At 44.2% G+C, this 26995-nt stretch overlaps 1 protein-coding gene across 2 annotated transcripts in view; it reads left to right on the forward strand.

Moving 5' to 3' along the window:
- AMOT (angiomotin) overlaps positions 1-26995 on the forward strand; it is a 65619-nt gene that overhangs the window by 32030 nt on the left and 6594 nt on the right. For both annotated transcript variants that reach the window (XM_033137024.1, XM_033137023.1), the window contains exons 4-10: positions 10937-11429; positions 13642-13786; positions 15582-15668; positions 17275-17420; positions 23882-24031; positions 26343-26533; positions 26721-26843. In XM_033137024.1, coding sequence (XP_032992915.1) covers positions 10937-11429; positions 13642-13786; positions 15582-15668; positions 17275-17420; positions 23882-24031; positions 26343-26533; positions 26721-26843 — 1335 coding nt within the window. The remainder of the gene's footprint in view (positions 1-10936; positions 11430-13641; positions 13787-15581; positions 15669-17274; positions 17421-23881; positions 24032-26342; positions 26534-26720; positions 26844-26995) is intronic.

A 26995-nucleotide genomic window follows, 5' to 3' on the forward strand; every position in this document is an offset into this window, starting at 1 on the left:
CGCTGGTGGGCCATCACTCAAGCTAGCAGCAGTCGGCTCAGTCAAGCTTCCCATTCACTTAGATCTGTGAATCAGGCCTTCTTGGTTGCTCCCATTGACTACCAGTGTACATCTTGACGCAACCAGAGACAGATATTTCGCTGGTGTAGCACATTTGTCGCTCCAGCTCCCTGCTGGAGTATGTTTTGGAGTTAGTTAGAGACCGACGTATATAAACAAACATTTGCTCATCTTTTTACCAGCCTCTTGAGTGATATGTTTTCTGTTTGGCATTGTTGCGGGGAGGTTACTATGGGATTCTTGTACAGTATTTGTGATTTTTGCTTACTACTCTTTCAGTGTTTTTTTTTGTAAACCATCCTGGAATTTGATAACAAAGAGCAGTTATATTTGTAAGTTAAGCAGATAACTAAAATAAATAGACTGTAGAAAGCTGTGATAGTCAGAGCCATTGCTCTGTCTGTCTCAGTATGGTCTACACTGAGTGGCAGTGGTTCTCCTGGGTGTTGGGCATAAGGTACCTGGGGATCCCAATGAGAGTTGAACCTGGCACCTACTTCATGCAGAGCAGACGCCAAACTGCTCAGTTAGCTATGGCTCCTGCTGTGGATGTCTGTGGCTTTCAAACTTCCTTCCCCCAGGGCACACGTACCACATCAATTTATTCACTGCAGAATGCTTGCCCACTGCAGAGAATTCTGGGAAATGTTCCAGGGTACCCTCTTCCATGCCTTCCACTTTTGCTCTCCATGAACAGAAACCACACTCTGCAGCAGGATGCTGTCAGCTCTCTGTGGCTGCTCTTGTGGTGTACTGCATGGCTGAGCAAGGGTTTCATTGAATACAGTCAGAATTAGAACCTGGGCAAGCCCAGCCCTCTCATTAGACAGTGTGAGGCAGATTCTCAGGGGCAGCTGCAGCCCACAGTTATTGCTCCAGAGCCTCTAGCAACTTCCCTCTGTTGCCACATAGCCTCCCCTTGCCCCGCCACTGCAATTTGGCCTGCTGCCTCAGGGTTGGTGAAGGATGCTCTCCCATTGCTAGTGTTCAAGTAAGATCCATTTGCCATTCCGGTGGGATTCCAGGACCTGGAAGAGAGCTCCATCTGGCCCAACCTCCGAACCTTTAAGAGCCAGTGTGGTGTAGTGGTTAAAGTGTTGGACTAGGACCTGGGAGGCCAGAGTTCAAATCCCTACTCGGCCATGGAGCCTACTGGGTGGTCTTGGGCCAGTCACTGCCTCTTATAGCCTAACCTACCTCACAGGGTTGTAGTAGGCATTAAATGAGGAGGGGGATAAACCATGTGTGCCACCTTGAGCTCCTTGGAGGAAAAAAGATGGAATCTAAGCGTGATATATAAATAAACAAACCATCCTTTCTGTCTTCAAATCTTTATTGTTACGATCAGTGTAAGAAACACACAAAACACATTGTCCAGATATGCGGAGTAGGGTTTAAAATAAAATCATCAGTTCAGTCATTTATTCATTGCATTTCCATCCTACCTTTTCCTCTTAAAGAGCTCAGGATGTGGTGTGCATGACTCTGCCCCTCATTTAATGAGATTCATGGCCATGTGGGTGGGTGGGTGAGATTTGAGTCTGGTCTCCTCCAGGTCCTCTTCCCCACACTGGCTCTTGCCTTCTTGACAGCAAATAGAACCTCTAAGCATTCTGCAGGAGAACAAAGCATTAAAATGATGGACATGGGACAAAGTTGCAAGCATCTGTTTGTTTGTTTGTTTGTTTGTTTGTTTGTTTTTGTTTGTTTGATTGATTGTTTACAAAAAATAATAATTCAAAATATAGTTAAATCAGTGATTAAGCTGAAATATGACTAAATTGCATATCAACATTCCACATATCTAGATTGGCTAGCCTAAACAAAAGTGCTTCTAGCCTGCGCCAAAAGGAGCACAGGGAAGGCGCATGCCTGATGTCAGTTGTTGCCTTGACCGTGTACATCCCCCTTGGTATGTATTCTTGGAGAGGCACTGAGATCTCTCTCTCTCTCTCTCCCTCTCTCTCTCTCTCTCTCTCTCTCTCTTGTGTGTGTGTGTGTGTGTGTGTGTGTCTGTCTCTCTCTTGTTGTATGGGCCCGTAGGCATTTCCCTTCCACATTGGTTCCACGCTTGCCTCACTTGCTGAGGGAAGAGTCTGGTGTTCTTGAGTCTATAGGATTCTTGCTGTGCTTTTGGCTCAGGCATTGATGATGGAGTGGCTTTTTACCAAACCTGGTGTCTCCAAAGATTGGAAATGTAAACCTAGGCTTACCAGGTGCTTGGTTTCACTGGGGAAACGTGTTCTCCCATCCAGGAGTGACTCTGTTACCTTCCACACTTCACAATACGACATGTGAGTTGTCCCAAATGTTGACAAAAGTTCTGTGCATTTTTCAGATTGCAGCTAGACCATTGATGGGGTTTTCAACAGGGGGTTTGCTGGATGAATTCTGCGCTTCTCTGTTTTAAAGTTTGATTTGCATGCATGATTTGAAATTAGTTGTATAATACCTCTGAATAGATATTGAAGAGCAGCAGGAAAGGAGCCCTCCCCCCTTTCTGATTGTTGGTTGATGTATTCTAAATTTTGTCTTTGTGGAAAGGTTTGCATTGCAGAGGGGGTTCGACTGGATAATCCTTTGGGGGGTCTTCCAACTCTGCAATTCTGTGACTCTATGAAATGAGAAATATGATTGCCGCCCAGCTTGGACCAGAATTTATTTATTTGTCCCAGTCAGCAAATTGTGTCCAAGCTTGGTAGCCAGTGCGATTTATTCTAGCCAGTAGGAATATTAAAAGAGTTGAAATGAGCACATGCAGAGTGCCTTTTCCTCCCATTGAGCAGGGGAACCACCACCAGCTGCTGCTGCTGCTGTGCTGACAGTCAGCTTTATTGAGCATAGCCAAAGGCATTTCCAGTGCAAAAAATATATAGTTTCCAAAACAATGCATGAATTAAAGGAGATGCATGTTGCAGAAAGTCATGGGACAACCATTAGTAACCATGTGTGCCATCCAGCAAGGGTAACAAAACATTGTGTTAAGATTTGTAATACATGATAATTTTTGACAGTGCAAATTTAGCTGCCGAATGTGTAATGTCCAATAGTTTATCAGCTAGACATTCTGAATACAGCTGAAGAAGAGGGGATAAATATGTCTCTTTGGGCTCCAAATGGAAAGAACAGAACAGCAAATTTTACTTCTTACGCAAATTTTATTTCTTAAGACTATATATAATCTTTATTCTCAAGAATGAGAATAATATTATTATCCATAGGTGCATAATAATTTATTTGTAAAAGGAATCTTTGTATGAGTTGATACTTTATTATTTCTTTGGATCTGTACTGTAGCTTTGTGCTTTTGTCCTTCCATGCTGCAGCACTTAATGGCTTAAATTTTTAATTCTTTGTTTTCTGTTTGTTATGTCTGCACTTCGTTGCAATTATCAAATCAATAAAAGAAAAGCAGATATGCATGGAGATACGCACAATATTTTAGATCTGATTACAACCGAATATCCATATCCATTCTGCAACTGAGATTCCAAGGTATCCCCCTGTCCAAATATGCTGAGGGCATCTGCCGAAACCTAGATTTTGTAAAAGCTCGGCTGTGAATAGAAATAACGGGGCCTTGAATGGTTGATCTTGATTTTGGGTGTACCGGATTGGGGAGGGGGGAGCATCAACCACAGATGTTTAGTCTTGATCAGCATCATGATCCAAAAATCCAGTTCCTGAGAACATGGGTTCTAAGAGACAGATATTTCCTCATGGGGAGATTACAAATCCTTTGTTTATCTTAACACTCCTGTGCCCACCCTCCAAGCTTTAATTTGACGGGGCGGGGAGCGGGTTTGGATTCTGAGGTTTTCCGTAAAAGAAAAAAGCTCAACAACTTTTGGTTTTTTTTAATTATTATTTTCATTAATTATTTTATTTTATTTATTGCCTACCCATCATCCTAAGGTCCTGGGGGGAGGGGGTTGCAACAGTAGTGCTATTTAATAGATCTCTTACATGGAAGAACACAAAAATTATAACAGTGAAATAGCATTTCAAATGCTCCAACCAGCAAAGCTTAGTCCTCCAGCCTGTTTTGTTCAAGAAGAGCAAGACCAGGTCATCAGCCCAAAGCATTTCGGACAGCTTGCAATTTCCAATGGAAGGGGGAAAGTAGGAAGGGGAAAGCCATACCTGGATTTAAATAGTTAATAGTTACTAGAAATGACATCAAAATATAGCCTTGTTTCACTCCTTGCTTGATAAGAAATGCTTGTGATAAGGCAAATAATTCACTTGATGTTGTAACTGAATAAGCCAGAGTATTATTTTATCAATGTTTACGCTGTAATCACTCTCTGTTAAATCAAAGGCTGATGAACATGAACAGTGGCTATAAAAGTGAACTTGTTTGGATTGTTGGTATGTTCACAAATTTGCTGCTAAGTCTGGTCTACAATACTCCTGCCCTGCATGAAACCTGATTGTTTTTTTACTGATTGTTTCCTATCCCATTCTTGTATCTTATTTAATTAACTTATATAGTTTAGAGTCTACATCTAAAAGACTAGTAGGTCTGTAGCTTCAAGGATCTGAGCGATCGTTTTTCTTAAGGATTGGCATGGCACAACTATACGGGAACGCCATCTTGAAGGAAAGTAGCCTGTTGCTAAGTTTGTCAGAATTGGAGACCACCAACTAACAGCTAAAGTTATATCTTCCACTCTGCTCTGGAAATCAGTCTTATGAATAATTGCATGCGCCTAAACCAGATGCCTAACTCTGCGTGAGATCAGGCAGTGAGCCTTCCCGATGCACGGGGTCATCAGAGATTGAGGCATTCAAACCCGCAAAGATGAAAAACATCCTCTCTCCTGGTATGTAGTTGAGCAGCTTTGTAGAAGTCTAGGTCTACTTGCCAATAAGGTGGTGTCCAGCCCCGAGGAGGAAAAAACCCTATTTCGCATGATGTCTTTCAAAAGTGGTGAGCTCTTTGCTCTTAGGTCCTTTTTTGTGGAAAAACGTAAGTTAGGTTTGTGCTAAGTCAGGGTAGTGCTAAGTCAAGAAGAAGAAGAAGAAGAAGAAGAAGAAGAAGAAGAAGAAGAAGAAGAAGAGCAGGAGGAGGAGGAGTTTGGATTTGATATCCCGTTTTATCACTACCCGAAGGAGTCTCAAAGCGGCTAACATTCTCCTTTCCCATCCTCCCCCACAACAAACACTCTGTGAGGTGAGTGGGGCTGAGAGACTTCAGAGAAGTGTGACTAGCCCAAGGTCACCCAGCATGTGGAGGAGTGGAGACACGAACCCGGTTCCCCAGATTACGAGTCTACCGCTCTTAACCACTACACCACACTGGCTCTAGTTCTGTTGGCGCAAATATTTCTCCTTGCACAATGGAGCTTTCCCACTTCTCTCCCCCCCCCCCACCCCTCCTAAATCTATTCTGGGGTTCCTCCAATCCTCCAGAGCCAGTTTTGCATAATGGTTAGAGTGTGAAGACAGTTGTAACAGAAGAACAATAAGAAGACTTAAACACATTGCTCCTAACTTGTAATTTGTGGAGGGAAGCAATAGCAGCAGCAATTGGGTTGTGGAAGTGAGACTCAGACAGCAATTAATTAATTCAGGTAATATTCTACAATGGGAGCAGGGCAGCAGCGGACTAAGAACACCTATAACTTACAAAAAAAAGTCCTTGCCTGCCAACCAAGAACTCAGGGCAGCTGAGAGCACTTGTAGGCTGCATACGGGTACTTTTTGCCATTCAGTTCATTTTCATTGTTAATTATGACTGTACTAGAGGTTGTTTACAACCAAAATACTAAAAACAACCACAACAACAACACAGCACCCCATATTGCTACTCTATAACTACAGTACAGTTGTATTTTATGCTGTGGTTTGGTTCCAGGGGTTCAATATATACACAAAAATGTGTACAGTTGTACCTTGGTTTTCGAACAGCTTAGTTCTCAAACGTTTTTGCTCCCAAACGTGACTGTTCCGGTTTGTGAACTATTTTTGGAAGCCGAATGTCCGATGCAGCTTCCGATTGGCTGCAGGAGCTTCCTGTAGCCAGTTGGAAGCAGCACTTTGGTTTTGGAAGTCGAACGGACTTCCGGAACGGATTCCGTTCGACTTCCAAGGTATGACTGTACTCAAACTTCCTCCATACGAGCACCCCAACTTTCCAGAGTGACTGTGCTGAGAGGGCCCTGCTAATGTGAAATCTCCTGGGATCTCAGACAGCCCTGTGAGATCTTGTGAGTGTGTGACAAGGAGGACCTTGCCCCCCCCCCCAAAACAAGGCTGAGAGCTGAAAATATATTTTTTGCTCCAGGAAAACCTAGTGCAAAAAGAGCTTTGAAGCTCTCCACCTTTAACTTGCATTTAACTTGCAGAATTTCAATCCGTCTGTCTTCAGATGCGTGTGATTGAAGTCACATTAGTTCAGTGCCCATAAGATGTACACAAAGCTAAAAGCAAACAGAATCCAGTAATTCATTTTGCATAGGGTACTATGAAATAATACTGTCATCACAAAATATCAGCAGTTGTTAACCTTACTGTCCCCCAAAGCAACTCCTTAGTAGCAGTAATAATAATAATAATAATAATAATAATAATAATAGGTATCAGACTTCAGACTAAGAAGACAAAGCTTGCAAAATATGTAGGACAGGGTTCAACTGTTCAAGACTGCAATGAACTGCTAAGCTATTATGTATTTATATTTGGTTCAGGTCAAGCTGATCTTCTCTCGCCGATCTTGCCTAATAAGCAGCTGGCTGGTGGTTGTTGTTCCTTCGGCCAATGGACAGGGCAAGACTGTCCTTTCGCCTCCTTTCTGCAGTCCCAGGCCATCTGTTGCGGCTATGAATTCAGCAGGGTTGAGTTTGCATATAACACTTAATGTGGTTCCTGACATATTTAAGGGGAAACACAGACCCTTTTCTCTTTGCTGAAGCCACACCCACCTCTTCCTCGTTTACTGTTTGGAGGAGAAATTGAGCCAGTTGTGGTGTGGTAGCTGGAGTGTCGGACTAGGACCTGGGAGACCAGGGTTCAAATCACCAGTTGGCCATGAAGCTCACTGGGTGACCTTGGGCCAGTCACTACTTGTCAGCTGGACCTACCTCACAGGGTTGCTCTGAGGATAAAATGGGGAGGAGAAAGACTATGCATGTCACCTTGAACTCCTTGGAGGAAAGGTGAGTTATAAATGAGATAATTAGATCAATAATGAATACAATAAACTGTGTCTTGTTCTCCCTCCCTTTTTTTGGAGTTGAAGGAGTAGCTTCCATAGACCAGACCAGGCACTATATGGTTTTATTGAATCCTTTGTTTTTCTAACTAGAACTCTGTGATCCACTAACTGGAACCAGGTCCCATATAGAGGCTTTTGCCTGGTGTGCTTTTATGTGTGTGCTTTGTGCGTGTGCAGGTGCAGGTGCAGAACATAGATTTAAGGACCAGGGTCCTCCTAGGCATTTGCTTAGCCCACGAATCACGACTAGGTCACAGAATCCACTACAAAAAAAAATCTACTCCTGCTTAATCTTTAGATGGTTTGGGCAGGATTTTTGTCAATTGATCAGTCATTAATTGTTGAGGGTGTTGGGTTTGTTTAGCGTGGAGAAGAGAAGATTGATGTTCTAAGACATGATAGCCATATTCAATTATCTGTAACACAAGAGATGGAGCCAACTTGTTTTCTACTGCTCCAGGGGGTAGGACACAAACCAGTGGCTTTGAGTTACAAGAAAGGAGATTCCAACTAAACATCAGGAAGAACTTTCTGACAATAAGAGCTATTTGATAGTGAGATGGACTTATCTTGGAAAGTAGTGGGCTCTTCTTCAATGAAGGCTTTCAAGCAGAGGTTGGATGGCCATCTTGTTAGGGATTCTTTAGCTAGATAGATTCTGTGATTTATTATCCTGTCACAGACCCAGAGCATACAAGGAATAAAAACGTTGAGGATTAATTAAAACATTTCCTTGTTTAAAATTCAGTATGATGCAAAAGATAAGACATGCACATATTTAAAATACTATATGATATGGAAAATAAAAACATGAGATACAAATTGCAATTAACGTGAGAGTTTCATCTTCTGAGACCTTTCAGCTGAGAAGCAAAACTTGGTCATTAATGTTGTTATTGTTTTTATCCGCCAAGAAATGTTCCATTCCTGGATCTTTCCAGAGTGTTTCTTCATAAGGGACAAAAGCTTTTTGTTGCTTGGAGATCTGCTGGTAGATCCCAATCTACCTTCTGCCCTGTCCTGCCATATATAGTGGCCATCTGCATCGCATCTTGTTGTGTTAGGGATGATCCTTGTTAAAGTTACCTCTGTTGTTAATCCTCTTCTTGTTCTTAAGGGAAATTCAGATATTTCTTTTTGTAATGTTTATTTCCCAAGTCTGAGTCCCTTCCTCCAACTGCTTAGAATCTGCATCTTGGTGTGGCAGATGTCTGTCATATCTCTCTGGCATGCATACATGTATGTAAATGGACATGCATGATCTCAAAATGCCAGATTGCTGTTTGCTGTGGACTAGCATACCCAGTCCCACCCCCCTACCTTGTGTGGACAACTGCCTATCCAAATAAGTAAATTTATTAGACAGGCAGTCTTTGAGTAGCATCTCTTCTAGACATAGAATCTCTATTGTGAGATTCAAACCCTCTTGCATGTGATTTTTAAAAAGATTTTTAAAAGAACGAGCTTACCAGGGGGCATTTACCAGCACACATTGCTTCAAATGCCATGGTAGGACAGACTGCTCTAAGATAAAATGAAAACCCTCTTAGAATCGTAGAGTTGGAAGGGACCCTGAGGATCATCTTGTCTAAACCCCTGCAATGCAGGGATATGCAGCTGCCCCATACAGGGATCAAACCTGCAACCTTGCTGTTATTAGCACCACACTCTTGTCAGCTCTAACCAACTGAGCTATCATGTCCTGCAAGGTCTCTGTTCCCAATGTTGTTAAATATCTCCAAGGTCTCGCAAAGCCTTGGACAGCATCTCTGAGGGCTCGCAAGGCCTTGGACATGAATTCTGGTGCTTCACAAGGCACTGGAAGTTGTGTCGGGGGCCCAGCAATGTGGGTTCTGAGCACCCACAACAAAAAAATTGTGGGTGCTCAGGCCCCTAGGGCCCCCTATAGTTGTCACCCCTGACCTGATCCAGTAGGGCTGTTAAGTAGATGATTTCTGGTGTTGGTGACAGAGAGCATCTAGGTGAAATTCAAGATGGTGAGGCTCTGCTTTTAACCTGAGCATTGATTGCTGAACATGTGACTTCTTCTATATGAGACCTTCCCATTCTTTAAGAGCTTGCTTAGATTATTTTCTTTGTATGCTGGTGGTCATTGTGGAGAGGGCTTTCTTGATGGCGGCCTACAGATTACAGAACTAGTGGCCTATTCATTCATTCATTCATTCATTCATTCATAGCATTTCTACCCTGTTCTTTAGCTGAAAGGGCTTCCAGAACTGCTACCGAAAATGAGTAGTAAGGCAGTCTTTGTCCTTTGGTTTGCATTCTTACAGTTAAGGTTCTTGTAATGGACAGCTGGTATGGAGAGTTCAGGAAGCCTGATGGAATGGTTGCTGCTGGGTAGCAGTTGAGGGAGCACATACAGTGGTGCCTCGCAAGACGAAATTAATTCGTTCCGCAAGTCGTTTCGTATTGCATTGTGCGGGGGGGGGGGGATTGCAAAATGTTTTTGTCTTGCGAAGCATGGCCATAGAAAAATTCGTCTTGCGAGTCGCCTAAAAAACCGCAAAACCATTTCGTCTAGCAAGTTTTTCGCTGCGCGAGGCATTCGTCTTGCAAGGTACCACTGTACCTGTATGTCTTTTTCCGTACCCTAACGCAGTGTTTCCCAACCTTGTGCCTCCAGCTGTTTTTGGACTACAACTCCCATCATCCCTAGCTAGCAAGACCAGTGGTCAGGGATGGTGGGAATTGTAGTCCGAAAACATCTGGAGGCACAAGGTTGGGAAACACTGCCCTAACGGAATGGCATCCAGCAGATTCAGGGCTGTGTCTCTTCAAAGGAAACGCTAAACAAGCTCTTAACGTTTGCCGCATCTTTTGGGAGAGGGAATGCTCACTGTCTCCTTTACATAGTTGTATTGATGTTTTCACAGAATTTATTAAAGAAAATAATTATTCTCCATCTGGAGAACAGCAGGCAAAATATTTTCTACAAATAAATATAAATGCAGAATGCAGCTGGTAAGAAATTTTTGGGAGGTTCAGACATTGAACCTTAACATGAGAACAAAGTGGGGCACTTTGATCACTCTTCTTTTCTCCTGTGGCATGCTAGAAGGAATTTTCTTAAACCAGCCTCAAAAAAAATTATTTGCTCCTAAAGTGGTTATGCTTTCAGGCTAATTTGTATTTGATGGAAGATTGATACACAGTAGCTGGGCCAAACAAACATCTAGTTCTCACTGAGGTTGTCAGTCAGTACCAACTGACCGTACCAATTCAGACTGCACATGGGGGCCCATGTGATTGACAGTTCCTCCATGTCAGGAAAAAAGGACAAAGTCTTACACATTAAAAATGAGTTCTATGGGTTGAAGGCTTTTTACCTGACCTGCTAACTCTTCATATGTAGGAACCATTTTTGGTCGGGTACCATTCCATGGTCAGAACCATCACCTGCAATCTGAAGTGGTACAGTGCAGGTTCTAGATCAGACTACAATTGCCACCGGCCCCTGCAGGCCAAACTACAACTCCCAGCAACCCCTGCAGGCTGGACTACAACTCCCAGCAACCCCTGCATCATATGGCCAGGCTGTAGAGGCCTTGACTGCACACCCATCTCTGTTCATATGACTTTGTCTCTTTGCCAGATCAGCCCAAGTCAGCCACTGGTGTTTGTTGGTCTTTGCAGGCAGAACCCGGAGCACCAGCTGCAGCAGAGGCCTCCTCACCACCACAGCCCAACTTCTTCACTCACCTCCTTGGGCTCTATGACGCTCCTGCAGTCGCTGCCTCCCTCCAGGGTGTCCCCTTCCCAGCCTCCAAACACTCCTATCCAAGGAGACCCTTTCTCCCAGCAACGGACCCAGCAGCTCTTTCTGCCCAGCCATGTCCACCAGGGAGATCTTTACCGGCTCTGCCAGCCTGTGGTTGGGCAGCCACAGCAGCATTTCCAGCAGCAGCAGCTGCAGCTTCAGCAGCAACATCATCAGCATCAGCAAGGGGACTCGTACTTGGCCCTCAGCAGGCCCCAGCCGACCCCTTCCCCATACCAGCAGATGCCCGTAGACCCTTTCGCCATTGTCTCCAGGGCCCAGCAGATGGTGGAGATCCTCTCCGATGAGAACAGAGCTTTGCGCCAGGAGCTGGAAGGATGCTATGAGAAAGTAGCCAGGCTCCAAAAGGTAAGAACTGATGGAACCTCCCCACTCCACCCCCACATAGTATTATAGAATTGTAGAGTTGGAAGATACTCCCAAGGGTCATCTAGTCCAAACCCCTGCAGGGCAGCACAAGGAAGGCCTATTTAGTGTTTCATTCTTAAGAGTGTAAGAAGTGCCCTGCTGGATCCAGCCACTGCCCTTCCAAGTCCAGCATCCTGTTCTCACAGCAGCCAACCAGATGCCTGTATGGAATCTGTAAGCCGGGCCTGAGCTCAAGAGCCCTCTCCTGTCCTGCAGTTTCCATCAACAGCATTGTTGCCTCTGGCCATGGAGGCCAAGTGCAGCCTCCATCTTGGCTAGTAGCCATTGATAGCTTTATCCTCCATTAATTTGTCCACTCCTCTTTCTAAGCCATCCAAGTTGTTGGCCATCACTTTCTCCTGTGGGAGGGAGTTCCACAGTTTAACTATGCGCTGAGTGAAGAAGTAATTTCTTTTATCTGTCCAACATTCTTGCAACATTCAGCTTCATCAGATGTCAGCAAGTTCTAGTTTTATGAGTCAGGGAGGAAAACTATTCTCTATCCACTTTCTCCAGGCAGTGCATAATTTTATGAACTACTAATGTTTGGCCTCTTATTCACCTTTGCTCTGAACTGAGAAGTCCCAAACATTGCCACCTTTCCTCATAGGGGAGTGATGGCATTCCCTTCATCACTTTGATTGCCCTTTTCTGGAGCCGGAGAACATGGTTGTTGTGTGCAAGCATCTACTGGGGACACCTTTTATGTCTTGGTTTAGTCTGCATGTATATTGTTGGGCCACATTTGCTTTTACGTACATCTGCTGCAGTATTGCTTATGGCTTCTGAAGACCCTTGCACAGTGTCTGAGCACCTGCTTTGTACAGAAAGAGTCCTGGCTTCAGTCCCCAGGGCCGGGCAAGGCTGGCCTGAATCCTTGGAGAACAACTTCTGGCCAATGTGCACAACACTTGAGCCACGTTGACCAAGAAGGCAGCTTCCTGTGCACATGTCCTAGAAATTGTGGCTTTTGTGAGGGTGTTGAAACACCTCTCTCGTAGATGTAGACCCACAAAACTTTACGTTCTTTGGAAAGGTGGAGGAGACTCATTTCATAGAATTATAGGATTGTAGAGTTGGAAGGGACCCTGGGGTCATCTAGTCCAACCTCTGCTTAAAAACCTCCAAGGAAGGAGAGTGCACTACCTTCTGAGGGATTCTGTTTCACTATTGAGCAGCTCCTACCACTAGAAAGTTCTTCCTGATGTTTAGTCAGAATCTCCTTTCTTGTAACTTGAAGCCATTGGTTCTGGTCCTACTCTCCAGAGCAAGAGAAAACAAGCTTGCTCCATCTTCCATGGGATAGCCTTTTAGGTATTTGAAGATGGCTTGTGGGTATCCAGTGAAGCTGAATGTTGGAAGATTCGGGGCAGACAAAAGAAAAGACCTCTACACAGCACAGAGTTAAACTATGGAACTTGCTCCCACAGGAGGCAGTGATGGACACCAACTTGGATGGCTTTAACAGAGATTTAGACAAATGGATGGAGGAGAAGGTGATTGATGGCTACCAGCCAAGATGTCATGCTCTGCCCTCCACAGTTGGAAGGAGTAATGCTTCTGAATACCAATTGCTGAAAACCACAGGCGGGGAGAGGGCTCTTGCTTGTGGGCTTCCTTTTGAGGCATCTGGTTGATCACTGTGAGAACAGGATGCTGAACTAGATGGGCCACTGGTCTGATCCATTGGTCAACCTAACTCAGTATTGTCCACACTGACTGGCAGCAACTCTCCAGGATTTCAGACACGGGGTCTCTACCAGTCCTACCTGGAGATGCTGGGACTTGAACCTGAGACCTTTTGCATGCAAAGCAGATGCTCTGACCATTGAGCTATGACCCTCCTTCTCCCATCCAATTTTCTCAGGACCAGACCTGCTTGCTTCAGTACCAGAACAGTACCATGTGCCTTTGGCTCACTGAGTGAAAGGTGTTCTGTTTGCAACATGGTTGTGATCTGCTTTCTCTTGCATGAGGTCTAGTCGTTCATTCCCCCACTACCAACAAAAGCCTACATATGTTCATGCTAAATACTGTTATATAGTGGATAGGTAGGTAGGTAGATGATAGATAGATAGATAGATAGATAGATAGATAGATAGATTAATAGATAGATAATGCATGCATTGTTTTGTTTTCTTGTTTGCTCCAGCTGGAAACAGAAATTCAGCAAGTTTCAGAAGCCTACAATAACCTGGAAAAGTCTTCCACAAAGCGGGAGACTTTGGAAAAGACCATGAGGAACAAGCTGGAAGGAGAGATACGAAGGCTGCATGACTTCAATAGAGACCTCAGAGGTAAATTTCTGTTTATGCATGAGTTTAAAGCAGGCTTCCCTAGGTTTGGAGTTGCTGGGCTCCAGCTCCCATCAGCCCCTGCCAGCAAAGCCCGTGGTCAAGGATGATGGGAGTTGCAGTCCAGCAACACATTATGCCAATGTTGTTTTCTTCCAAGTACAGGTGTTCCAGTTACAGCCATGGCTACTGTGCATGCTAATAAAAATCACCTTTGGCCACTAAGACTACCAGCATTTCTCCAAACAGATGGTTCCAGGAGTGCACACACAGGCATTAAAAAGACATTTAAAATACTCTACATGTTAGCACTAATAGCTGATGACTGACTAATGTATGTAATTAAGATTAGTGCCATGATAGAAATATTTTTTATTCTAATACCACACTATTTATTTCCCTTGTAAATAATTTTTATTGGCTTACAAGTCTTAGCACGCCTCCCCTTACAACAGCTCTGTGTAGTAACTTGGACTAGGAAAACCTTGGTATCCTGCTTGCCTGTGAAACTTGCTGTATGGCGTCTCTGAGAAATGATTAATTCATTCATTTTATACCCCCACCTTCTTTCCCCCACAAGGAGCTCAAGGTGCTATACATGGTTCTTCTCTGGCTCATTTAATCCACACAACAACCCTGTAAGGTTGGTTAGATTGAGAGGCAATGACTAGCCCGAAGTCACCCAGTGAACTTCATGGTTGAGCAGGGATTTGAACCCTGGTCTCCTAGGTTCTAGTCCAGGGGTCAGCAAACTTTTTTTAGCAGGGGGCCGGTCCACTGTCCCTCAGACCTTGTGGGGGACCAGACTATATTTTTTTGGGGGGGGGGAAATGAACGAATTCCAATGCCCCACAAATAACCCAGAGATGCATTTTAAATAAAAGCACACATTCTACTTATGATTGAGAAGGTGATTAGGCCGGATCTGGCCCCCGGGCCTTAGTTTGCCTACAGTACCCATGTCCTAGTCCGACACTCTAACCCCTACTCCACACAGGCACTCTATTCTGCTGAGAGCGTGTGACGAACTCCAGGTTGTTTGATAGGCTTCACAGCTCAAAGGAGATTTCTACTCAAGTACAGCATTTTCTGTCTTCTGACTCTCTTCTAGCGACACAGATGGTGAATTGTGCCATTGTGGCAGTTTGCCGTACCTAAAAGCTCTCTAGCCTGTTTTGAGAAATGCTATGCTTAAAACTTTTATTTATTGATAGCTTTTTTCTAACTATACTCTTCAGCCAGAAAAGAAGTCTTGGAGGGTGATTTACAGATCAGTTTTTTTAAAAAAAAGAAAAAGAAAAGACTGTTCCCTGTCCTCAGGCACACAATCTAAAAGACACAGCAGAAAAGGCAAATGAGTGGGGAAGGAGGAGAAAATAAGCCAACTCAGATACCAGTCCTTAGTGAAGAGATCTTCTAATGAGCAGCTGAGATATAAACAGTTCAAGGGGGAGGAAGGGCTAATAGCTGCTGGTTTCTCAGGTGCTCCAGTAAAGTGACCCTGCACCTCTCCTCCTCCCACTGCCCCCTCACCACCCCTGGTTGCCCGATGGAGTCTTCTTGAAGTGCTATTGCACTTGCTTCTTCAGCCATGAGCACTAGCCTCCATTGTGGCCAGTAGCCATTGATAGCTTTACCATCCATGAATTTATTGCTATCCACCTCACTGCAACTTGGTCTCAGCTCCAGCTGGAGCACCAGATTGATTGAGGAAGCTTGGTGCTAGAAAAATGTACAGTATGCTAGCTGCAATTAGCTCTGTGGATTCTGCAAAATGTATTTATTCTTTCCTCTGCAGAGCGTATGGAAACAGCCAACAAGCAGCTTGCAGAGAAGGAAGGTTCTGAGGATAACAAGAAAACCATCTGCCAGCTCTTTGCACAAAGTGAGTCTAAATTTCTCCTTTAATGTGGTTGAGGCCTGTTGCAAAGGTGGGCTTGAGGTGACAGCTGTTCAGAAATCACGGTGCAAGCAGTGGGTAGGCTTGGGAATGGCTCAGCATAGCATAAGATGGTGAGATGCTGGCAGTGTCTGCTTGCATCTTAAAATAAATAAAAATAGGCACAATCAGTGCTGCTCATAGTAATGAGCAGTTTCTCTTTACCACTCTTTGCTCACTACAGTTCTTGACTTCCACACGTTCACACTTCCCCTGAACATTTATTTCTCTAACCCTTGGTTCTCCCCTACCCTACCTTTCCTAAATTGCACTGGATATAGTTCTATAGTGCAGAACAAAGTGAGAGATTATAGGACTCTCCCAGCTCTTCCTGAAGATGCCAGCAAGGATTTCTTTTCTGGCTCATTGAACTGATGATGCAGGCCCAGCAAAAGGAGCAATTTACTAAGCCTTCCCTACATGAGCGAACCCATTTTCTTGCTGCAAAGAAGCATTAAAATTGAACTACAAGCCACACACAAGCTGCTTTCTCCCGAGCTAGAACACTGGTCCATCTAGCTCAGTAATGTCAACACTGGTGGATAGTGTCCCTCCAGGCTTCCAGACATGGAGCATGCCCAGACCTTGTAGGAGATGCTGGGGATTGAACCACGCTCAAAGCAGATGCTCTACCACCGAGCTATAGCGTTAACGCCCAGAGGTTTGCTTGCAATGTAAGCAGCCAGAGCACTCCACTTGTCTTCCTCTAGGCACTTCTTGGTGGATTAAAGCAAGCAGCGAATCCATTCCATTTGGGATTAATTGTGTGTGTGTGTGTGTGCGTGTGCATGTGCGTGCGTGCGTGCTTGCTTGCTTCAGCCAAACCAAATGTCCTTAGTTAAAGTCCAGTTTACACAATTCCCTTGTGTGGGGGTAGATTCACTTCTCTCCCTCAAATTACCAAACCCAAATCACACTAGGCATATTGTGTGGAAGTCATCCGAATCCTTAATCACTAGCACAAAATGTTGTTTTTGCACACAAGAATGAACTTTCCTAAACACGAGCACAGTTAGGATCTATGTTTGCATGGGTGTTGTCTGTCTCATTTGTAGCAAACTCCACTGTGGAGTTCATGTAGCTAAGGAATGGGGTGAAGGCTGGATTTGACCAAAGCAGTCAGATAATCTTCCTGGAAATTAGGTGTGTGAAATCACTCCTGCCAGCAGTATATTGTCCTTTTCTGTACATAGTGAGACACTGAATTCGACATCTGCTGCAAGACCTACGATTTTTGAGGCTGTTAATATATAAAACACAGGTGGACAAACATCAGGCTTGCAGAATCGTAATTTGTTTTTTTACTAGAACTTGAGATCCACCAGTGTCACAGCCTGTCACATGGTTGTAGTAGGGATAAAAGTGTCAGGGGGGAACCATGCCAACTGCCTTGCACTCCTTGGAGGAAAGGTAGAATGAAGAAGGATGATACGCATTTTAAAAGAAACAGAGATTTTAAATGGATTTCCCAGAAGACGACTCAGTCTTTCTCCTTGCCCTTCTGCCCACTTTCTTAAAAAGTTTTCCTTCCACTCCCCCTTTATTCGGACAGACAAAGAAACCCAGAGGGAGAAGGAGAAGCTGGAGATTGAGCTGGCCGGAGTTCGCTCTGCTAATGAGGAACAGAGGAGGCACATTGAAATTCGCGACCAGGCTTTGAACAATGCTCAGGCCAAAGTGGTGAAACTGGAAGAAGAGGTAAGGCCCCATTCCCCAGCTCAGAGGAACTGCTGGAGGTTCTCACTACATGTTCAGTCTGCTTCTCGTTTCACACTTTTGTGTTTGCATTCTGCCATCTACATTCACTTTTAACAAAAAAGGAAAGAAAGTCATATCAAGTTGCACAGTAGCATAAATGATTCTTATTAATCCATACCAATTATCCAGATGCCCATCATATAATGTCCTGGGGGCAGCACAAAAAGCTTTTTTTCATCTATCTCAAGGGAGTCATGAAATAATACAGTTAAAGCTGTAGTGCTCAGTTTAGTCATATCTGCAAAGGTCCCTTGGAGAGTTTATAAAGTTTGGAACAAAACATTTTGAACAAAACATTTTGAAAAGGAAAACCTCCACTGCTTTCATCTCAAATAAGTGAGATCCCATCATCTCTGTGGACAACTGTCATATTTTTAGCCAACCTGCGTTTGTGCTCGAAGGTCTTGCGAAGGCCCAGGTTGGTGCTTTTCATTCCTCTTGCAAATAAATGTGGATGCTTTTCCATGAATGAGCACCAGTTAAACTTAAAAGATCTGCACTGCTAAAAGGCAATAAGAATGGAATGTCCTTAAGGATGCCAGCTTGACCGCCGGACCCGCTTTCTTCAAACACTCACTGAGCATTATTAAGGAAACCAAAATCCCTAAAAGGCTTGCCCTTTTCTTTTTTACTGTAATTTTCCAAAACAACATTGTGTGAAGGGTGTTTGAGTTCTGAAAAGGAGAACCAGGTCTATGATTTTAGCACTGATTGGTTATCAAGCTATTATAGGTGGTTTGGCCAAATCCTTTGTGTGCTTAGTCCACATTTCTGAGCCTGTAATTGTAAATAATTTCCAATATAGCCTTATGAAAGAGGAAGGATTTTGCCAAGTGGTGTTCTTGGCACGTGTAGATGATTGAGGGTGTGTGTGTGTGTGTGTGTGTGTGTGTGTGTTGTGCACACTGCTTCTTCACTTTCCTTGCTCCCTTGACTCTCCTCTGCTTGCTTAACCCTTTCCAGACTCCTTTTTAAGAGGATGATTGGGCATAGTATTGTGAAGGCTGTTTTTATGCAAGTCCAGTTGGGCCACTGAGCTCACTTTTGGAAATGAAGTAGGGTGGGGTGGCTTCATTCCTGGTGCCCAGATAACAAAATTGGACGGTGGCATGCTTATTCTTAAGTGCATCTGAGACAGTGGGATTTCAGTCTTTGTGCAGCTGGGTATGTGGGGAATAAAATGGGGAACTGCTCTCCTCCTTTCTCTTTTTTTTCTTTCCATGCTTCCAAAGGTAGCAATGGGGCGTGGGGGGGGGCTTGTAGATGGGGTGGGCTGCATCAGCTCATTGTGCAGGTGGGGGAACTGGGCTGGCCAGGGACTGGTGGCTGTTGTGGTCCAGGGTATCTTGGGGGCACAAGGGTGACCAAGGCTGTAAAAGAAAAGAAACCCTCATGCAATGGAATGCTGGCGCTATTGTGTTTTCAGTACAAATGTTGGAGGATGGTCGCAGCTGCTGGATGATCTGATTTCAGAGCAGCTGCATTAAAAATATAAGAACCTGCTTGATCAGACCCGTGGCCCACCTAGTACAGCATCCTGTTCTCTTAAACACTTGCCTGTGGGAATCCAGCAAGCAGGATTCAAGCACAAGACCACTCCCTACTCCTGCAGTTTCCAGCAACTCAGAGGCATTCCAGATACTCAGAAGCATTGCTGCCTCCAGCTGTAGAGGCAGAGCACAGCCATTGTTGTTGGTAGCCCTCTCCTCCTCCATCAATTTGCCCTAATCCCCTTTTAAAGCTGCCTTGGTTGTCTTCCCATCTCTTTTGAAGAGAGGGGTTGTCTTCTGTGACTGCGCCCTGGAAGTCTTCTCTCACCCAGATCTTAATAGGAGCTGGAGAAGGATTCATCTCTGTTATGAGACAAACATTGCCAAGCCTCTTGGGACTCATTCCCAAACTGGCAGCTCTAGAGTTCTGGCTGAATGATTGCTTGGAATTTTTGACCCGCTGGGAAGACATATTGTGCTTTGGGTCACTATGCAGAATATGCACCAAAAGAATTTTTGAAAATAAGGGAAAGTTTCTTGATCAGCATCAACAGAGATAATATGGCCATGGTTTTCTAATTTACTTTCTTTCCGCTGAATAACTATTGTGGTGATCAAATCCAAGCTGCTAATAGTATTTGTTTTCTTGGCTTTCAAAGTATACTTTTCAAATTCTAGTTTTCTCCGATATTCTGCACTTGTTGTAGCCAAGTTTTCCCCTTTGTTATATGGGAAGATATGAATTCCGTTTCTTTCATCAAATTCCTTAAAATAAAAAAGTAGATTTTTATTAAAGTTTTTCACAATACAATAAGATAGCAGCTACCATAACTACAAGCAGAATAACTAGAATACTGTATAGATTCCTCTCCTAAAGACGATTCTCAGCGCCCACCCACAGAACATATCTTTCCTTTCTCCTCTCAGCCACTCACCCTGGGGGGGGGGCAACACTTCCCTGTCTCCCACCCAGGGTCCTCCATGAACCATCCACAACCCGCATGAATACTTAAGGCCCCAAGCATAGGATTCCAAAGAAAAAACAAAAAGAAGAAGAAACAAGATAGAGAGAAGATAAGAGATAGATCAAAGGGGCTTCCAATTTTCCATTTGCCAATTACATTTAAAAGAAATAATCAGTCAGTCCATGATAACATCCATCTTCTCCACTTTCTGTTAAACAGTATTTCTTTTAAGTCAAAGCGTCTCAGAATCATTCTTTTCTTTTCCCCCGCCAAAGTCCAAGACTGGTTCCCAGATTGTTATTATTATTGGTAAATATCAACCAAGTTTTTTCTTTAATATTAACTTTACTTCCATTAATTCCCACCACCAGTTTCCCCTTTGTTCTTAGAGACAGGAAGTAGCTCTTACAAGTTTTCTGATTGTAAATTTTAATCAGCAGACAGAGAAATCTCTAGTTTGCAGGAGGGGGTGGTTCTTGTCCCAGAAGTATTTAAGAAAGAGAGGATGCAGGTTTTCTTACCCACAAAGGGTTGTTACATGGCGTTTGGGCACAATGTCAGCTCCTCAGCTTGCCGTCTCATTCTGTCACCCGTCCAAGCCCCCAGGTGCAGAAAGCAGAGAACAGCCTTGATCAAAGCATTTGAGGTTTCTCCTGTTTGGTCACTCTTATCTCCCAAAATGATTTAATAGTCAGACCATCTGTCTGACTATCATCAATCACCGCATAGTTATCTTCTATCAGCGGAACTGATAGAGAAGGTCAGTCCGCTATTCCTTCTCTCGGAAGTGCAGTGGGGGGATATCACCAGATCAAATTCCAGTTTCCGTGAAGGCTTTGTGGGGGTTGGGGGGCGGTGTGTGTGTGATCATTTTGCTCCCTGCCTCAAGTGAAATATGGTTGATGTGCTCACCCACGAATATTCATTTTACTCAAACACCCCCCCCCCATTTATGGCATTTATATCCCAACTTTCCCTCCAAGGAGCTCAAGGTGGCATACACGGCTCTCCCCCCTCTGCATTTAATCCACACAACAACCCTTTGAGGTAGGTTAGGCTGAAAGGCAGTGTCTTGCCCCAAGTTCACCCAGTGAGCTTCATAGCTAATTGTGGGGAACTGAACCCTGGTTTCCCAGGTCTTAGTGCAACACTCTATGACTAGGACACCATAGATATAACATGTCTGTCTATAGTGTGTGTGTTTCTGGGTTGTTTTAAAGTGTCTTTAAAAAACAACAACTCCATTTTGGTCTGTGAGTAATTTTCCAGAGGTGCTTTTTGAGGGTTATAACTTATTTTAAAATAAGCAAACAGAAAGTGGGAAAGAACTGACCAGATGGGTTTGGCTTGAGTTGCTATTGAGGCACAGTGGCGCTTCGTGGTGTCTGGTTCTCAAAGGTTCTGTGCAACAACTCAGCAATGCTCAAAACCCTCCCATTCAAAATACAGGTTTATTCACTAATCAAAAGATAAACAAGTACATACATACAAGAGAAGGAACATACAAGAGAAATAAGAGTGTATGGAGAATAGCACTCGCAGAGAAAATAACTCAATATGTAGCATTATTGAAGGGGGGGAAAGAAACCGGAAACTTTCTATGCCAGTTGGTGGCTGTTCATTATGTATGTTATTACACCCAGAATGTGTTGGCTGCATCAGTACAGATCTGACATCCTGATTGCTTTCCCTTTGTTAAAGGTATGTTCGTGCATGTCCTTTCTCCTTCAGGTTTTGGAGACTATGATGATTTGATGCATAAGATCCCTGTTGTAGAAATGTCAAAAATAGATACTAAACAAACATGAGTGATGATCATGCAATAGAATATGAAGGAAGCAGTGGGAGACTTTTTGCATTTTTTCTTTGTATGGATATAATTGTGTCCATTTAATGTATATTAATGCAAAATCAATAAAAAGATTTGGAATGAGGAGAGAGAAGTAATGCTAGACCTAAGCCCTTGACTGATGAAATACTTTTCAGCCGTAGCAGGCATCTCCTTGAATCAAAATTATTTCTGCTCTTGAAGTGAAAACGCTCACTGTTTGGAGAGGCCTGTGACGTTTAGCTGGCTCGAATCAGTTACTTTAGTTGGTTCAAGAAGGGTTTGATCAGTTAAAAGTGTGTCTGCAATGAACATCAGTTTACAAAAAAGAAAAAAACAAATCAAATTATCAATACAAAACACCCATAATTTAGAATTTTCAGAAAGTTAAAATAACAATAGACTAAGAACAGATTAAAACTTATGTCAAGTTTCTAAGCAGTTGGGTAGGCCTATCTGAATAATAATTTTTAGCAGGTGCCAAAAAGTACAGTCAAGAGGCAGGGAGTTCCAAAGTGTAGGTGCTGCCATACTAAATTGTTTGAATTGTTGTCATCTGCTCTGGGACCTCTTGATGGTGGTGATCATCATCATTAATGATGTTTTAGACTGCAATTCTCATCAGCCCCAGATAGGATAGCTGTGTTCCCATCACCAACCTCACCAACATAGGACTGTCCTGGTTGGGGATGATGGGAACTGTAATCCAAACCACCTTAAAGGTAGGTGAAAACTGGGTTAGGAAAGTGTATATAATGTAACTTGTGCATATGATAATATACAGGGTCATTCTAGCGGACCTGTAGCCCATGGAGCTGATTGGGTTGTTTTATTTAAGGCCTGCTATATTTCACTCCCATGTCCCATGGAGTGCAGGGAGATTATTCTGTGAAAGGTGGGTTTGGTGAAGAGGATGTGGCATACTCAAGGTCATCCAGTGAACTTTGTCACAGCTTGGGAATTCGAACCCCAGGTCCAAGGTAACGCTCCACTACTCTGGCCTTAAGCTATGGAACTGGCTCCCACAGGAGACAGTGATGGCCACTAACCTAGATGGTTTTAAAAGATGATTGGACAAATTCATGGAGGAGGAGAGGTGCTATTGATGGCTGAAAGGTAAAAAAGGTAAAGGACTCCTAGACGGTTAAGTGCAGTCAAAGGCGACTATGGGGTGCGGCGCTCATCTCACTTTCAGGCCAAGGGAGCCAGCATTTGTCCATAGACAGCTTTCCGAGTCATGTGGCCAGCATGACAAAACCGCTACTGGCGCACAGAGGACTGTGACGAGTGCCAGAGCGCACAGAAACACTGTTTACCTTCCCACTGCAGCAGTACCTATTTATTTACTTGCAGTGGCATGCTTTCAAACTGCTAGGTTGGCAGGAGCTGGGACAGAGCAAAGGAGCTCACCCAGTCATGGGGATTCAAACTGCTGACCTTCTGATCAGCAAGCCCAAGAGGCTCAGTGGTTTAGACCACAGCACCACCCGCGTCCCACGTTGATGGCTTTGCTCTGCCCTCTACAGTCGGAGGCAGCAAATGCTTTTCAATACCAGTTCCTGGAAACCACAGGAGGGGAGGGAGTGCTCTTGTGCTCAGTTCCTGCTTGTGGATTTCTAACAGGCATCTGGTTGGGCACTGTGAGAACAGGACGCTAGACTATGTGGGCCATTTGCCTCATCCAGGAAGCCCTTCTTAACGTTCTATATTCTCTCTGGGGTTTCAGGGAGAGGTCTTTCCCAGCCTTAGCTAGCTGTGTCAGGAATTGAACCCATAACCACAGAGTACTGTTGTGCTCAGGTCCTGCTTGCAGACTCCCCAGCTGGTCAGTGGGTGTGAAAACAGAGTCCTGGTCTAGTTGTGCCTTTGACCTGACCCTTCTTATAATGTCCTGCATGCAGTGCCCTACCACTGAGCTACAGCCCTTCCCCTGATTTGGGAGGACAGCAAAAGGGGGGTTGTTGCCCTCCTCCTGCTGTGCTTTTGGGGTGACTGGGGGCAGGGATCTGGGTTGTTGCTCTTGATGAAGGCTTGCTGGAGCTAGTAGGTGCCATGATGCTTCTGGATACTGAAGGAGCTTCACCACCTACACTTCCCCCACCCTTTTTTTTCTTTTAGTTGAAGAAGAAGCAGGTTTATGTTGAGAAGGTGGAGAAAATGCAGCAGGCCTTGGTTCAGCTGCAGGCAGCCTGTGAAAAGCGTGAACAGCTGGAACACCGACTGCGGACACGGCTGGAGAGGGAACTCGAATCCCTCCGGATGCAGCAGGTAAGAGGATCTTAAGCAGAACTCCACCTTCCAACTGAGTACGTTTCCGAGCACAATTCAAAGTGTTGGTGCTTACCTTTAAAGCTCTAAATGGCCTCGGCCCAGTTTACCTGAAGGAGCGTCTCCAACCCCACCATTCGGCCTGGACACTGAGGTACAGCTCCGAGGGCCTTCTCGGTAGTGGCGCCTGCCCTGTGGAACGCCCTCCCATCAGATGTCAAGGAAATAAACAACTACCTGACTTTTAGAGCACATCTGAAGGCAGCCCTGTTTAGAGAAGTTTTTAATGTTTGATCTTTTATCATGTTTTTAATATTCTGTTGGGAGCCACCTAGAGTGGCTGGGGCAACCCAGCCAAATGGACAGGGTATAAATAAAGAGAGGAGGAGGAGGAACTGGGCTTCTGGTTTTTAAAAAGCCCTAGTGAAACTTTTATATGCCTGTTGTCTTTGTCCATGGAGTTTTCTTGGCAGGGATACTGGAGTGGCTTGCCGGTTCCTCCTCCAGGTGGATCACATTTAGTCTAAACTCACCACTATGACCTGTCCATCTTGGGTGGCCCTGCATGGCATAGCTCATAGCTTCCCTGAGTTATTCAAGCCCCTTCGCCATGACAAGGCAGTGATCCATGAAAAAGGCAGTGGAAGATAGGCGTGCCTGGCGTGCTCTGGTCCATGGGGTCACGAAGAGTCGGACATGACTGAATGACTGAACAACAACAACAACAGTGAAACTTATTTAACCAACTGCTTTTTTGAAAGGAGGTGAACACACACAGGAACCTAACCCTAACACCACGTCAGCTGCTTTGTCCCTCTAGCTCAGTATTGTTTACACTGACTGGCAGCAGCTCTACAGCGTTTCAGGCAGGGAATCTTTCCCTGCTCTACCTGGAAATGGGATTGAACCCAGGACCTTCTGCATGTGGAGCTGACACTGTGCCACTGGCCCTAGTTAGCGACTTAAGAGTGACCATTTGTTTTCTGTTAGTAGACACATCACAGGCACCTTTCCTTCTGCTGCTTCCTGCACTGTTCATAAAGTGCCTCTGTTACGTAATGAATTTAGTGTGTGTCAAAGCAGAGCTTCCAGCTGAACAGTTGTCAGGTTGTCCCACTGAGTGGTTTTCAGTCCATGGTGAGATGTATGCATTTTTCTTACTAGGGGATAAAAACTGTTCTGTCTAAGTGAGCCACAGAACAGCTTGGCCCCACAACTGATAATTAGCACACTTCAAACTTGCCAAGCAATCCAACATTTGGCTGACTTAGGTGCATCAGACTTTATTCTCCAGGAATCCACAGAGTTAGCAAGTGTAATAATAATGTGATTAGTGGGACAGTCGCTCAGTGTCCCCGGCGTAGGCAAATGTGTGGCACACCTACGATTTTATAGAACCTTTACTTTCAATAATGATGGCGCTTGCAGGTGGAGAACACTTATTTTTGCATTTCTTTGATACTTGTAAATGGAATATTTGTATGAATCAATGCCTTATTATCCCTTCTGGAGCTGCACTGTACAGGCTATGACGTCCTATGGTTTATCTTTATCTTTATTTATATCCCACCTTTTCCCCAGACTGGGAAAGCCAGTTTATACGAATTAAAACAACTCTGATAAAATGCAGAAGGCTAAAAACATGAAAGATGATAGTTTAAAAATAATTAAACTGTAATAGAATTAATTGAGTGCTCACTAGAAGGACAGATCCTGAAGTTGAGGCTCCAGTACTTTGGCCACCTCATGAGAAGAGAAGACTCCCTAGAAAAGACCCTGATGTTGGGAAAGATGGAGGGCACAAGGAGAAGGGGATGACAGAGGATGAGATGGTTGGACAGTGTTCTCGAAGCTACTAACATGAGTTTGGCCAAACTGCGAGAGGCAGTGAAGGATAGGCGTGCCTGGCGTGCTCTGGTCCATGGGGTCACGAAGAGTCAGACATGACTGAACGACTGAACAACAACAACAAATAGAATTAAAGCAATATAAAAACAGGTCTATTGGTAAAAACAGCACAGTCAGTCCCTAAGAGACTGTCAGAATAAAAGTTTTCACCTGCCAGTGGAAAGACAACAAGGAGGGAGCCAGTCTGCCTTCTCTAGGGAGGGAGTTCCAGAGTCTGGGAGTAGCCACCAATAAGGCCCTCTTGGTTTACATTATCAATTCATTGTATTCTTTCCCTTTGTATTATGTTTGCACTTTTCAACAAATATTTATCCTGAAACAAAAAAATAATGTGTTCAGTGGGGATTTCTGATACGGCAGTAGCCTTTGTTCTAAGCAGCTTATTGGCTCATTTTATCATCAGCGCCAGGGGACGTCTCAGCCGGCCAGTGTCTCTGAATACAACGCCACAGCACTTATGGAGCTCCTGCGGGAAAAGGAGGAGCGGATTCTCGCCTTGGAAGCAGACATGACAAAGTGGGAACAGAAGTACCTGGAAGAAAGTGTCATGAGGCAGTTTGCATTGGATGCCGCAGCTACAGTTGCTGCCCAGAGGTAGGAAGCGGAGTTGATGATGGGTTAATCCATATATCCAGACTCACAACTGCTAGCTGTTAGCACCAATAAAACAGATGAAGTTCAGCTCTAGAGGTTTTGAAGTAATCCTTCTTTTATTTATAAGCTAAACATATAGATATATACAGACTATACAGCCCAGCTACTAGTCCTGCTTGTTTTTCAGGGACACCACTGTCATCAGCCACTCGCCCAATGCCAGTTATGACACCTCTCTTGAAGCCCGCATCCAGAAGGAAGAGGAGGAAATCCTGATGGCTAACAGGAGATGCCTAGACATGGAGGGAAGGTAAACTGCAGCTTGATCATTTTTCTTGTGCTGTTCTTTCGTATCAGTTTTTAAATACATAATTAATTAGGATAGGAAACGTTTCTTCTCTTCACACACACACACACACACCCTTTTTCCTGGAGTCAAAATTGATATGCTGCACAATCCAT

This window comes from Lacerta agilis, chromosome Z, assembly GCF_009819535.1.
Source record: "Lacerta agilis isolate rLacAgi1 chromosome Z, rLacAgi1.pri, whole genome shotgun sequence".
NCBI lineage: Eukaryota > Metazoa > Chordata > Lepidosauria > Squamata > Lacertidae > Lacerta > Lacerta agilis.